Below are 15,992 nucleotides of genomic sequence, written 5' to 3' on the forward strand. Positions count from 1 at the left end.
GTGCTTAGAAATTGTATTCAATTCACAGTTTTGCATGCTCTGTTATTTGCTGAACAGATATAACCGGTCAAAGGCTGTGCTGGCAGCTTCTGCAGCGTGGCACGGGCATAGCCAGGAGGCAAACATCTCCATTTCTGTCAGCTGGAACACAATTCAGATTGTGCCCAGCAGGTCCTTCTGTTAATTAGGTCTGTCAGCTGAAGTGGTGGTGTGCCTAAAGTAAAAAACAAAACAAACTTGTATTTTAGGCAGACAGCTGACATCACCACTTGGATGCAAGAAAAATTTTCAATATTTTTTGCAGTATTTTGAATTTATTTTTACAGAAAAATTGTCATCAAAATTCTCATCAAAGGAAAAATCTTTCTAGAGTTTATTCTTACATGTAAAAAGAGGAGGGAAAGCTATGAGACAAATGACCTGTTTGAGAAAAAATTATATATATTAATTTTTCATAAAAAGCACAAGTTCATCATTCTTGTGGGCAGATAATAACAGCTTGCAACCTGAACTCAAAGAAATGTTCAGCAGACATAAATTTTTAAACTTTTAATCTAGTGGCTCAATATTTTTTGATTCTTTCTGATTGACAACATCTTACAGTATTTGTAATTGAGAATATTCACTCTTTTCTTAGACTTCTAATGTTACAGTATATATAGCAACGCTTTTACCAAATTTTTAAGAAATTAAGGTTGGTGGGCAGCATGAAATGTTGTAATCTGTAATAATTTATTGCTTACAGCCCTCCTGGATTGCCTGTTATGATACATGAAGACAGAAACTGTGCTGGAGACAGCTTTAGCACAAGCACTACTTTATGCAACTGAATTTTAAAATAATTTATCAAATCTTTAATATCCAGCTGCCATTCTAAGAACATGATGTTTCCCTGCTTCCTCATGGTCTACTCATCAAACCTCTCTGTTCTGAGCCTGCTTGGGCTATGTGTTTTTCACAAGCTTCAAAAACAGGATTAAGAAACAAATACAGCAACTGGAACAACCACTTTTTAGATGGTCGAGTCATTTTTAAGACATCACTGAAACAGCAGCCTGTAGTTGAAGTATGTACTGATCTTAATGGAGAGGGAATGATGTCCTTCTTTTTCAAGGTGTCTTTCGAAGTGTGAAAGCCTTAAAGATCTTTTGGAAAACTCATAATTCACCAGTTTACTGAATCTGAAACTTGTTTATTCACTTGTGATTGTAAAGATACTTTCCTGAGTTTGCATCTGCTGTTGCTACAACAAAAGTTATAACCTAAGATAGGAATTAGTCTTTTTTTCTGTTAAAGTACTGAGTGATAAATCCAAATTGTATTTCTAAATGTTGTTTCATTGAGAAATTTTTAAGAAAATCACTATTCATATTTTCATCAGATTAATATCTATCTGATATTAATTTAAAATATTTTTGTCAGACCTTGAAAGGGCACATTATTTTGTGTGTGTTCCTTTAAGGGGGTGATAAATCCAAAATGTGAATGCGTGACATAAGATGAAAAATTAATATTTCAGATAATTCACTGTCAATGGTACTTATAACTAATGGTCAGGAATATAAAATAGCTTAGAGGACTGATTTAACTAGCTCCTGGATTGTTCTACTTCCGTACAAAGGCACCCACTAGATGATTTTTCTGGGTATAACTTTTGGACATTTTTGGAGGCTGATGCTTCGAAGCATCCATTTCTGCAGCCGGTCTGAAAGACAAAACAGAACATTTAATAGAGCTATGAGGCAGGACCATGGGAACTCCTTAGAAAAAACCTGAACTGAACTTTACTTTTCTCAGTCAAATGAAATCTGAAACCGAGCTAGACCACATCTGAAGCACTAATGGGTTCAGGCAACTTTTGCTGTATATTGTATATGGAGTATCATATTTAATGCATGCATACTTTCTGCCTCATAGCTGGAGTGGAAATAGAGATGTAAAATACTTTCAGAAATTCTTGTTCTGTAGTACTCTTTAGTGCTGACAAGTTGAAACAGTCACAGCCGTACACCCCTTAAATTTTTTTTCAAGTAAAAGTGAACATTAGTTGGTCGCTTCTCTTTACTTTCTTCTCTCTCTCAGTGTCTCTCTCTGTCTTTTCTTTTTGGCACCAGACCTTTGTAGAGTTCAGCAGTGATTGATAGAATATTGCATTTTTGGAGTTAAACTGGTGTAGTTATGCTCTGGATATCAGGTGCTGTGAATACCAAAATTATTGCAAGCTCAGAAAGAAACAGGAGGAGATGGTGGAGGGTAATTTTGCAGCTGCTAAACATGATGGGGCTTAATACAGCCTGTAGCTCATGAAATAACCATTAATTTGAAGCCAAGAAGATACATTCAGGGGCAATAGCATTCATACACGCCTTGTTTCTTTTATTCCTCCTTAAGCATCTATTGTTTGCTAGTGTCATAGTTTATTGGGATCTAAGTCTAAGCCAGTGAGGATTTACAGCCCATGTATAGGTATTCCTAACTGTATATACCTCTGGGGAAACTTGTAAGGCGAACACTGAACAAAGATCCAAAACTACCTGGGAGAGCAAGATGTTTGCTGTGCTCCAGAATGTCTGTCTATCAATTTTGACAGTAAGTACTAAATTATTGTACAAATACACTTTCCTTAAAAAAAAATCTGAAGAAGCAAATAATGTGAGTAAAGATTTTCTTCCTTCTTCTTCCTTCCTTTTACATTCTGTAAAAAAGAAATCTCTGCTAAATAGTTTGGCCCATTCAGTATTTTCTGTCCTGGTTGACCGGGTTCAGGCAACTTCTGCAATCAATAGCTTCATTTAGTTTGGCATCAGATGGCTGGGGTAACTTAATTTCAATTTACATTATGATTCTTTCTTTTGGACTTCAATCTAATATTCATTTCAGTGTTGATTCTGATATTCATTTTGGTATTGCACTCTGAGGGGAATGATTTTCAATTGATGTTACAGCTGTAGTCACCCAAGCTAGGAACTGGAAAGCTGGTTTGCAACTGGACAACTGCTATTTCTGCCAAAAGACTGCAGAGATATGAAAACATTTAAATTTGCTCTTCCATCCAGGTGCATTTTTCAGAGGACCTGTTCACTAAGGTATCAATTCAGAAATCTAACAGCTTAAAAGAAATGCGTGCCCAGATCAGCATAGTTTTCCTGCTTTTCCCGCTAGTGTTACTGCTAAAGTGAGCAGAGTGCGGAGTTTGGACTATAACGTGCCACCGAGCTGGCAGCACAGAGATAAAGACTTCCTATGGCATTTCCATTTGTGGCAGGATTTTCTGGCATCGGTTTTTCTGATGGCTGGTCTGTGTTTCCCCATTACTTGCCACCCTTTCAGGAAATGTAGTTATTCTCACATTCTTGTATTTCTTCCACATGTGTTTAAAAGTCTAAATGGGTAACAGGCTGGGTAGAACTTAATGTGCTGTTCCAGGGGACTTTCTGGGGGAGGTTGGTTCTTACAGGGGTTGAAGATCAGGAAAATACTAATGTTGGTATTTAGAGGGTTAATGGGATCTAAGAAGGCACTCATTGTGATGCCTGGGGAAGCTCATACCTCATTAGTTTCAAGTTATCTATAAACAGAAGCAGACATCATCATGTCCTTTTAAGCTGGGTCACATTTTCAGGATTTTCTTCATGGCCATAGATAAACGTGCTGCCTTTTTATTTTTATTTTTTTTTTTTAAGAAATAAAAAGCCTGTCTCTCCTGTTCAGCTGATCCATAGCAACTTAGCTGTAGGAAAAAAAGTCGTTCATAGTAATTCATTGCTAATTCCTTCACTAAGTACCTGAGCGCTCTTCTGATTTTTTTTTTTAAAGAATGGTTATCTCCCGTGTCTGTATTACCATTTTTTAGGTAATGCAGTTATCTATCTAATGTCTTTAAATATTGCAAAGTACCTGGAAATTAAATGAACAGGTGAAAGTACCTATATCCCATCTAACCTCTCTTCTTTTGAGAAAAGGCTATTCTTAGTATTCATTTGATGTGGGGATGAGATTGGGTGCTTGGTGAAATGTGCTGAATTTATCCTTCATTATGCTATTGTAACTGGGAGGAAACCTTTAATCTAAAAATATATTCCCCCTACTTGACTTTTCAAATTTTGTGTTTTGATCTGCTGATGCTTTGCAAGTACTTCATTGCTTGGCTTCTGAGACTTGAAGTGGGACACTATTCCATTGTATAAATTAATCATAAAGGCACACTAAATTTTCCATTATTTTGTTGCTAAGGAAAATGTTACAGGGACTGGGAAGGTGGGTGGACAGAGGGGTGGTGAGAAGGAGCTCCTGGGAGTGAGGAGGGTGAATATGACTGTTCGGGCAACCACAGCCAAGTGGTGTGGAAGGTTCACAGGGCTTTTCTGGCAGCCTGAGATTGCCCTGACAGGTGAGGTTAAGCCTCCACAATCTCTCACGATGGTGTTAATGTCTGTCAGAGCTTGCTCTGTTGAATTTTGTGTCTACATTTTCTGTGTCAAGACTGAAGTGAGGACAGTTTGATCTGGAGGAAAGTTGAAGGCTCTACCCTGCTAATGAGTTCAACATTTAACTGGGATAAACTTTGCTAACCTGCCTTGTTGCAGGGGGGTGGTTGTTAAATTTTCCCCTAATGAATTGGCAATGTCAAAATGTCAGAAATCCATCCATTGTGTGTGAACTTAAGATCTGCGTGGTGCTATTTGAATATGTGCTGAAAGATAAACTGACTGCTGGTGATGAAGTGCCATCAGATAACCTGAAATCCATTTTAGTCAAAACTGGGTAAAAGAAATCATTGATCCTTCACTCTAAAGGTTAAATATCTGCTTCTCTTGCTCCAGCAATATCAAAGTGTCATCTTAGAGCATTTGTCATTGAAGCCTCGTCTTCAGAGCAGCCTTCTTCCCTTTGATTGCAGCATCGTTCCACAGTGACCTTTTGGCATTAGATCCCCTGGACATAACTTTATAGATGAACAAATGATGTTGTGTCTGTCATTGTGTACTCTTGACATACTTTCTTTTATCCCTTCTGTGGATAAAGAAGGAATAAAATGTAAATAATTGAATGTGTAATACACCTGTAAATCTGTAATGTAAATCCATCATATTTTAAAGCCGGTAGTTTTGCACTTGCTGTGTTCCCAACAACGGTATTGATGGTCTCTAAAATATATGCTTATGTTTAAGCCAACCTTAAGTGGATACCAATTTTTTGCCTAATATCAAATTATAAATGCTACTTTAAGGGTCATGTGAAGCGTCTATTCTGCAGCCTCTGCAATTATTTTTAAAAGCAAGAATGCTGAAAAGTAGTGACATTTTTTCAGAATGTTTTGAAAATGAGCTGTGTCTCTCCAAAGTTATGTTTAGGAGACAAAACTTTAAAAGTTAAAAGTGCTCTTGATGATGGGGGAGGGCAAAGGTTCTGTTAAAAGTATTGTTTGAGGATTCACTGACTTGCAATCTGATATTTGTAATAAGACAGTAATTTTAAACATTCTGCTTTCAAAAGACATGACTGGACCCTTAGTAAACAAGTATGATGCTTGCTATGTATTATCTTTGCAGTCTCTTTTGCATTTATTTACAACCAAATTTGAGGAGTAATACCTCTTAGTTCTTTAAGTCACCTAGGTAAATTTCAAAAATAGATATGATTTCATTAACTATCTTTGCTCAGAATAAAATTTCTATAATTTATAATGAAAAAATTATTCTTAAATCTGTAATTGACCTTCAATTTTTCAGAACAAGCCCCAGAAGGTGCATATTTGAGTTAAAAGGTACGCGTCATGAAAAATAATGTAGAAAAGTAATTGTGATACAGCTGTTTACAGCAAAATCCAGTGCAAGCAAATTGCTCTGATGGTGCACGTCATAGATTACATGCATTCTGGTTTTGTGTGAGTCAAATCTGTGTTAGTAATAATAAACATCTTTTGTTTGGCTATGAAGAAAACATATTTGGGGTGTTAGAAAACGTAAAGAAATGAGAGTGAGAAAAATTGATTCTGAAGTTAATGTCCTGGATCTGACAGATCAACACTGCACTGAATGGTACCCACTTTAGCACGAAATTAATTCTGCTGTAGCTATTGTACGTTTGGATTTACTGCAGTAGTTGAAAACTAGAAAGTGACTTCAGTCATGCTTCAGTTTCTCTGATCCTCAATGGAAACACAATATTATTTGTTCCATAGACTCCAGTGCTTGACAGTAAAATAGAAGAATGTGAATAAACAGGACTGCGTTAAAGCATCCCTCTCATTTTCTGAATACTATGACACAGGTCATAGCAGGACACAAAGTAACTGAACGAGATTGATTTCTAGTGTGCTGGGTTGCTGTTTATGTCTCCAGAACTACGGAGAAGATTGCTGTTGTAGATTTTTTTCCTCTTGTTCCATCAAACAAACAAAATTGCTGAAGGATCATGTAGTTGGTTAAGGAAGCAAAGTAACATTTTCCAAGAAAGCTATACCTCTGTTGTTGAGGAAGAAGCTATGACTAATAAAGGAGCATTTTCCTAATCCTGCTTTTCAATTTTCATTATAGGAATTTGATGAAAAGTATGTGCCAATAATAAAGAAGGGGAAAATTACACGAAGCGTTTTCAGCTTGGCTGAAATTACTTTCTGTACTTTTTCCTCTAATTTTCTTTACACAGGCATTTTTGAATGCATACAGCGACTCTTTAGAGAATGGGTTTTTGCAATAGCTATTCTGATTTTTCATCTCTTATACTTCTTGGTGACTCATAAATGTTTAGGTACAAGACTGTGCATATTTGTTTTTCACAAATCTCCCGCTTCAAGTTATCACATTCGGTAATGTTCTTTGGGGAATTTTTAGAAATATTCCAATTTATAATTTAAATTTATAATTTATATAAATTTATAGCATAGGATGTTCTCCTATGCTCTGTGAGCTAAAATTCTGCCCATCCTCTTTCCTCTTTGGGCTTGCTAGGTAATGAAGAACATTTTCCTTTGTAGTCTCTCTTATATAAACATTCCAGAATGTGTATTTTCTCTCCTACCCAGGATTATTGCAGTAGTTCTGAGGAAGTTTACAAACCTGCCAGTTGCTCAGATGAGTCATAACACTGTAGTCCTTTTCCTCTGCATTCATTAAAGATGCCTGACACGTTCGGCTCGTTCACGGCAGTTATAAATTTTGTTTCTTGCTGCATTCCATTTTTGATAGTTCTCTTTCACCTTTCTGATAATTCTTAGCAGTTTATTTAAACCTACACAATGTGACAAAGCTTTTCTCCCCCTGAAGTGGCTGCACTGAAATGACAAGTTAATTGATTCATTTTTACATGACTAAGGTTTGCAAGAGGCTTTGAGCCTTTCTTGATGTGGGCTGCTGTACTTGGTGTGTGTAAGCTGTTTTACAGTGAATGTGTAACTTAAATAGCAGAGTGGTCAGTGCTCAGTCCAATACAAAGCTTCTCAGCTGTGTAGAATGGTGGAATTTTGCTGCCACAGAACAAAGAACCTGGGCCTTGCCAGTCCGTCTGTAGAAAAAGAAGAGAAAGAAGAAAAGGGTGAGCGGGAGCATGGATCCAGGCTTGCCGCTCCTGCCTTGAGAATGACAGAACAAGGATGGGCTAGTGCATTTAGCAATCACTGCCATGCATGCAGCCTGGCTTTTCTATCAGTGCCAAGAAAACAGCAGATGTGGCTTTCCCCACATAGACATAGCAGGAAGGAAAGTTCTCTGTGGCCCCAGCAGCCTGCTGGCCTGTGCAGATGCCTGCTTTGTCTGCTTCCAGAGCTTATGCTCACTGCTATCTTTGCAAACAACTCGGAAAGGGTCAAATCTTTGGACTTGCCCAGATTTTGCTGTCTCAGTTTTTGGAAACTCTTTTTGAGGAGTATTCAAAGTTTTCTGAAAGTTCTTAAAAATTCAGAGTGTCAGGAAATTCACCTCCCAGTGAGGGAAGAGATGGGTGCCCTAATATCTGAGAGCTTCAGTCGTGGCTTGTTACTCCCTGCCCACACTGCAGGGGTACATCATGTTCTGAAACTTTGCTTTGCAAGGAGTAGTCCTTCTGTAATCAGTACATGATGAAGAGATAATTAAACCTTGAGAGATTATGCAATTTATGTTGGAAATGGAGAAAATATATTCTGAATATGAGTTTTTATTTGTAGACAGCAAGACTTTTTCAGGGCAGTCAACGTTTTGATTTACAGTTCAGACATTGGGCAGCAACTGATAGCAGAACCTTTCAGCACTCAGCATCTGTCAGGAAAATATCTCGTGTTTTTAAATTGATTTGTGTAATGAGATTTATTGTGACTTTGTAGTAGTAGTACAGAGCAAACCCTCAAATAAAGCCTTCTGTGTCTTCAGAAAATGCTTTCCTTGTGCGTACCCACTGCAGCTGATGCCAAACTCTCTGGGAAGCTGGGGAAGTGGGTCCAGAGCAAGTGAAACTATGATAGTGCCTTGTCTTTCTGTCCCAAGATTTTACTACCCTGCTCAATAACTATGGAGGCAAGCTGCATACGAACAGCATGATTTCTCAGGTAGCACAAGGCTTTTGCCCTGGAGCCTTTAACAAAGATATATTTTCTTCTCTATTTCTGACTGTGTCTGTTTTGGCAGAAGAATAGCTGACTCTCTGTATTTTCTCTGTGTTTACCTGCATGTGTTTTATATGCTTACATTGAAAAACTATAAAGTTTTCCATTTCAATGGAATTCATTCTATCCCAGAATAAACAGATGATAAATTCTAAAATGTAATTTAAGTCAGATTGGCTGGCTGCAGCAGTGTCTGTACGCACAGAGAGAAGCATTACCTTCCAGTTCCTTGCCTGAGCCACAGGAACCCACTGAGAAGGGGAAGTATCCTTCCCTCCCCCACAGATAGCTGCGGAGGTCTAAAAGCATGAGATTGGATTGTATTGATTTTTTTAATTGTTTGCTGTAGATCAGAAATGTTACAGGTATCTTGAGGGTACGGCAAGCAGTTCTCTTTTCTTCCCTTGTGTTCCTACCCAAAGGATGTGAATTTTTGTTCTCTCTCTCTACACAAACCAAAGATTGTCTCCAAAGTGCTGGATCAAAGCATGTCGTTTTGAAAACTCTCTGGTCTTGCATTGAAGACTGCAGGCTTGGGCAGTACCCCAACACCATCTTGGCTATTTCCAGTTGAGTTACCCTCAGTGCTAGGTAGTCATCCATCTCTTATTTCCAGATTGAGTTTTTGACACATCACCTACCAGTTGTTTAGCAATTATTTTCTCTGTGTGAAATTACCAACTTGAAGGAGAGATTCAGACTTTTAGCATTGGTGAAGTTAAACTAACCTTTAAGCTGAGGATTGCACCAACTGAATTTTCTGGAAGAGTGGAAGAACAAAGCAAATGATGGCCCAGCTATTCCTTTCGTGGTTGCATAGTCCACCTGTACTTCCTTTAACTACTTCACTAAATTCCAGACTGATGACTCGAATGGTGACTGTTGGGGTAACAGTAAGTAGTAACAGGAACTTCACTGTTTCATGACAGCAGACTAAATCCAACAACCTCATTCTCTCCTAGTATTTCTCCTGGTTTATTGTGAAGTGGCACTGAAAAATACTCTTATCCATATTTTTGCTATCTGATCTAGAGTTCTGCAAAAGTTAGGGTTCTATATGAATCTGTTGATTGATTATTTAAGAACAAACATTGAATTATGTCATGCATGAAAGTATTTTTTTTTCTGTCGGTAGCCAAAACCTAGTTCTTTCTCTGTTTTGTGGATATGAATGAAAAGCTTTATTAACATAAACTGATTTAAGCTACTGGCAAGAGTGATTCCAAAATTTCAACAGCAACAGAATTCACAACTGGTACACAGTGATAAAATGTAATTGAAGTTGATGGTCTTGTACCTGTTTGTGCCACAATTACTTTATTTTTATAATTCCGTTTCTATGAAGACAGGCCCCAACTGTTTATGAGCAGTATTTTGCCCGCCTCTGTCATTTGCATCCTGTCAGAAAATTTTAGCAGTGCTCCACAGTAATGCATTGTGGATCTTCAAAGACACAGCAGGCAGTGCTGGCAGTGCCTGGGAGCTGCAGTACCAGTGAGGGTGGCAGGGTGAAGACTCCTCTTACACCAACCGGTTGAAGCCGCTATGTCCTCCCCATTCTCTGACTCCTATTGGATGGGCAAAGATATGTTAGTTTCAGTGCATCATTTAGGTGGGGTTTGGGCTGAGATGATAGTTTTTTCCTCTTGCCTGTGTATTCTGCTCACAAGTGATTGTCCTTCCAAATGGCGTCCTTGTGTATATGCACTTTTACTGGCTTCATTTGTGAAATATCCGTGCACCTGTCTCTTCTAACTCTTGTTTTACAGTGCTTCTTAAAAATTATCCCTGAAGGACACCGCCTCTTCTCCTTCCCTTACTGATTTTGTTTTCCTCTGTTTTGTTGTGTTCCTTGTATACCTTAGAGAATTCTAACATTTTTAGGTAGATGGGATGAGAGGCTTGAACTTTCCACAATAAGTTCCTCTATTCCAGCTGTGGTCCAGGTACACAAATAATATGTTTGGAACTGCACATCATAAAGAAATGTTTTCTATCATTTTTAAGCAGGATTTAGATAGCTATAGCAGATATGCTCCAGTACCTTCCTCTGTCTTAGCAAGGACTTAACCTCTACCGTCATTGTTTATTTTTGGGAAGAGACATAAGAGTGTGCAGAAAACTGGTGAAGTCATGTTTTTAGGTCTTATTCAGTATTTTAAATAAACTGATTGGTTATTGTTGTTTCAATTCTAAGTTCTCTATTGCCATTTGTGTTGTTTTTGGAGATCATTTTACATCTCAAGGTATTTATTATCCATTCTGAAAGCAAAGATACAAAGATAACAGGGTAAAACATTTTGTAGCTTGGTTTCTCCTCAGTATTTTTTAACAGCATCCCTTAAAATAGAAATGCAAAACTATGTGTCCTACTTTCCCCTCACTAAAATAGATGCCTTTTGTTAATTTTAGATACAGCAGAGCAGGATATGTAATTAATGATATCAAAGAATCCTTAGGATATTCAACAGGGTCCTAACATCAAGGACAAAAGAAGCCTGAGAACAGCTGTCCCTAATGATTTGGTTTGTAAATGTTTTCTTTTATTTCAGGAAGTTGGATGCTTTCATCTATGATGCAGCGGTGCTGAATTACAAGGCTGGAAGAGATGAAGGCTGCAAACTTGTCACAATAGGGAGTGGATACATCTTTGCCACCACAGGCTATGGAATAGCACTTCAGAAAGGATCACCTTGGAAGAGACAAATTGATCTAGCCCTCCTTCAGTTTGTTGGAGATGGTAGGGACCAGTCTTTTTTCCTTTCTTTTCTTTCTCTATGTATGCACAGCTAATTCAGTTTCATTAGCTCCGAATCTTTTACTACTGTTCTCGTACAGACTTCAAAAAAACCAAGCAAATGCAAAACAAATGAGTAAAATTGTTTCTCAGTGCTGAGGCAGGAATTCTCTTCCAGTCCGTTCTAACTCACCTCACCGCCAAGGACATTTGCATCTATTTTCCGAAAGCGATTTCATGTACATAACAAAGAAACATTGGCCTCAATGTTAGCATTTCTAAATTTTTTTTTCCTTTGAGCAATTCCTGAGGAATTTTTACTTGGTAGATGGGTTATCTTTCAGCATGCCTGTTTTGCTATTTAAAGTGTTTAGCTCAGTTCTGAACTGGTGTGAGTGATCCCTAATCTAGGATGGATTAATATAAACTTCTGGTAAAATAATTTTTATGGAATTGAAGTCGGGTGACTGGTTTTATTGGATTTCAAACAGCTATTTGTCATTCTAATACAAAAATAGAGGAATTGTAGGTCGTCTTGGCACTTCTGCCCTGCAGAAGCAGAAAACTTACTGCACATCTTTGATATATTTGTAGACAGTAATAATGACTCATTCTCTACATAGGGCTCGAACTACATTTTGATTGTAGAAATGTTTCTTTACCACAGTGAAACTTCAAGCCTTTCACATGTGCATGCAAATAAAAATATGGTGGTTAAAAAAAAGTGTGTGTTATGACTGACTAAAATCCTCCATCAGATTGGAATATGGTGTGTGTTACATAATCATTTTGATATACTAGTGTCATCGTTATTTATCTGTTGGATTAGAGAGGCTTATGAAAGAAACATTGCTTACTCCTGCTAAGAAAAGAATATATGCCCCATAATAGCTAGGTTCCAAGCAATTACATATTCTTGTTTTAAACAGTTGCAATTACTTGGCTAAAATCTTTGCTTTATTTTTCTGTTTGTGAATATTTTGTAAATAGAATATTTTTCTATTTGTGTAGTACTGTTAGTGTTAGGTGCTGTAGTTCTGACCCATTTTTACATGAGGAATTTGAACGAGAGATATTGAATTATTTGTCCCATACTAAAGAAGAAAATATTTCTGTAGCCTGAAGGAGGATCTAGGGTGTCTTCCTCAGCTGTGGGCTAACCCCTCTAGATGTTGCCACAGCATTGCTGAGGTTTTCATTCTTTCACCTTGCATTTTCTTCATGCTTACTCTTTATCATTTTTGATACTTCTCATCCAACAAAAAGAAATGAAATCACAGGGGAAGAAAATAAATTAAATGGAAGGGAAAGTGACTGAAGTTATTAAAGAAAAAGCTCATCAAAATACAAAAATGCTTTTTGTCTCTGAATATCAGGGAGAAAACAAAATGGATGGGAGTTAAAAGGGAAAAATCTTATCACGTATTTATGCTTTGACCTATGGATTTACGTAGCATATGAATGCTTACATCTTTAACCCATTTTTAGTAGATGAAAATAATACAAATGTGTTGTCTATGAAACTCAGTATTAAAACTTCCATATGAATAATTTATTGAATTGCAGTAGATACAGATGGCATCCCGGTGAATGAAACCTTGTCATAAAATGCCTGCTCCCATGTTCCTCTTGTTCAGATATTACTTCAGAAAATGAGCAAAAGTTCTGAATGAACAAACCATGGGGGTTGTGAATGCGTTTATGGCATTTTTTCAGTGGTATATTTCAGTACCTTTAGAAGGTACTCTGAACAATCCTTGAATGCTAAAATGTTAATTTTCTCTTGTAAAGGATCCTAAATTTCTTCAGAAAACATTGTGCACACTATTGAAAAGAATAACAGTTGGAAATATATGATGTGTGGAGGTTGTTGTAGGTATGTTTTCGTTAGTCCCAGAAATGTTTGCTACCTTGTCTCACTTCATTGTGTCACAGGTTTAGATTATAATTTTCAGGACAAAAAAACCCAAACCAAACCAAAAACCAAAAACAAACCCCAAACCCCCCGAACCAAATAAATGGGGGGAAAAAGAAAATGAAAAAAAGCCCAACTAAAAATCCCCTAAGAATGATATTGAGCTTGAAGTTTCTTCTACTGATTTATAAAGTACATTGCAAGTGAACTGGAAAAAAACACCAAGAAATTACACGCAAAGAGTGATTGCCTGGAACTAGCATGACCTGATTTTGTAATCTATGTCTAACTTCAGTGGTTCGATAAGTAATATTTTCAGCTATGAGCTTACATAACTCTGTTTTGGTGAATTAGAAGTGATGAACCCAGAGTTCACACCAACATCACTTTGCTCTATTGCTAAAAATCTCTTTGAAGTTATCCAGACTAAAAAGCAAGTATGGTTGGGGGAAAGTTTCATCTTAAAATGATACTCCTGGGAAAGCCGCAGTGGAGTCTGAATGAGGTTGTTTAAGTAAACAGACAACATGGATGAAGGCAGAAATACTTCTTTCACATGCATAACCTCTGCAGAATTTATTATTCTCTAAGACTAAGCCTATAAAACAGCAAAGTGCCTAGTAGTATTGAATTATTATTCAATATATGTAATAGAACATTCATCACAGTATGGAATAATTTCAATGAATTATTATAAATCTAATGAGTTTTATAACTGTAAGAAAAAAAACCCTAATGAGATGAACAAACACAATTACTGGATATGAATGTTATGTTAGTGAGAAGAGAATGTTTTGGATGATACTAGATATTTGGGTAAGACCAGTGATTTGTTTAAAAGTGTATCTGATTGCACCTACAAAAAAACCATGATCTCATTTCTCTTTTACCTTTACACAGTATTGAGACAGCCTTTTGAAATGTCTTTTAAAGCTTTCAATTTCCTCTGTATGTGTCTGTCTTCTGTGATTTTTCTCATTCGATTTTTCCTTGCTTCTTCTATGTCATTCCCCTATACAAGCCAGTTCACTTACACACTGAAATGAAATTTTTGCACAGTTTTTCACTCTTCCTTGATGATATAAACTGAAGTATCAAGGTCTTGTTAATGCAGGAGCACCTTTTCATACTTTCCAGAGCACGATGCTTTTTCTGCATTAAAGTCAATGCTTTGAACCATGTTTTTTTTTCTCGTTGGCACTGGAAAAAAATTAAGGTAAACACAGAAGAATGTAGGTTTGTGGTAAAGATAACTTTAAGCTTAGAATAGACGGTTTATACGTATCTACATGAGTAATGTTCTGATCCTGAGGATAGTTCTACTGGGTGGAAAAGTGATACTGACAATTAAAAATTAATTAATTTCTGGCTTTGTACATCTTACTATCTGTATATCACATCTCATTATCTGCAAAAACTTCCAGCTGATGATTAGCATCTGCAATTTTCTTTAAATTATTTGGTCATCAGGGTAGTTCTCTAAAGCATGGCGGTGGCTGTGCTTTTTTTTTGGCTTGCTGTGGTCACAAGATGGAACTGTCATTTGTTTTCAACAGAGAAATAAAAATATTTCTACTAAGATACGGGAGACTATTTCACTATCTTCTGTTGAGAAATAGAAGCACCCAGGAGCTCAAAAACAACTAAAATTTTATGGCTGCTAAGAAGCAGCACCATCGTTTTGTTTGGATCATCTGCCCACAGCCACAAGAGTGTGTCAGAACAGAAGTTTGTGCACTGAAGAATTGCATGATATGGGCTTTGATTTCTCTTATAAACCTCTGTAAAGAGCAGCTGGGCAGGCCGACATACCCAGAATCCAGCATGTTACCCCAGCAGCTGTCAACTGCTTTTCTGTGCGAGCTTGCCATTTGCCAGGTGCAGTAAAGGCTCAGGCGCACAGCCGGACTGATTTAGCAAGTCTGTAACTGCTGGACTGCAACACTTGTGAAGGCACCCATGTTCCTCCAGCCTTCAGTACTAGGAATTTATGGCAACCTGTCTGAAGGCCCAGATATTGCTAATAATCCTCTGGCTTGTGCTGCCTCGTTCCATTTAGAGTGGTACTTTCCTAAAAATATCCTGGAAAGTAGTTTGAAAGACATTGTTTCGAAGCCTATAGCATCACGTCTTTGGGATTTGGAGTAGAATCACTGGTGCCTAGTAGGTGAGGAGAATTTCTTTCTCCTTTCTCTTTCTTCCTCCTCCCCTCCTCCCCCCTTTGTGAACAAATGAGATTATTGAACTGCAAATGACAAAGCTGCTTTGGGATTAAGAGAGTAAGAGGGCTTCAAAGTGCGCATGGGATGCAGAGAAACACAGCATGGATCCTTTAGCTGTAGGGGATGCAGCAGAAATAGAGGGATAAAAGATGCATGACAGCAGAAACAGATGGAAATGAGGAAGAGAAAAATGCTGGTTAAAGAGAGCAAATTGGGGGAGGAGTGGGAGAATATCAGCCAGTGGGCCAGATTAAGCATCTGAGGTAGACTCTTGTGAAGCATTTGTAACGTATTGTGCTACCTGCAGGTTACAAGCTCAGTTCAAACGAAGGTCTGGGAAGAGATCTCCAGGAAAAGAGGGGCAGATGGTATAGCTGTATTAAGCCCTTAACCCTTAAAGCTGCAACATCTGAAGCAATTAGAGACACAGAGATATAAAGAAGAAAACTGGTTTATGTTGAGTTTCCACAGAGAGTCTGTTATCCTCTTCCTAATAACTTTCAGTTCTGGTTAATCTTTATGTGCTTTTAGGACAGC

At 37.5% G+C, this 15,992-nt stretch overlaps 1 protein-coding gene across 1 annotated transcript in view; it reads left to right on the plus strand.

Moving 5' to 3' along the window:
- GRIN2A (glutamate ionotropic receptor NMDA type subunit 2A) overlaps positions 1-15,992 on the plus strand; it is a 180,759-nt gene that overhangs the window by 148,948 nt on the left and 15,819 nt on the right. Inside the window, exon 10 of the mRNA XM_075106200.1 lies at positions 11,134-11,321. Within this exon, the coding sequence (XP_074962301.1) occupies positions 11,134-11,321 (188 nt within the window). The remainder of the gene's footprint in view (positions 1-11,133; positions 11,322-15,992) is intronic.

This window comes from Phalacrocorax aristotelis, chromosome 10 (genome assembly GCF_949628215.1).
Source record: "Phalacrocorax aristotelis chromosome 10, bGulAri2.1, whole genome shotgun sequence".
Lineage (NCBI taxonomy): Eukaryota > Metazoa > Chordata > Aves > Suliformes > Phalacrocoracidae > Phalacrocorax > Phalacrocorax aristotelis.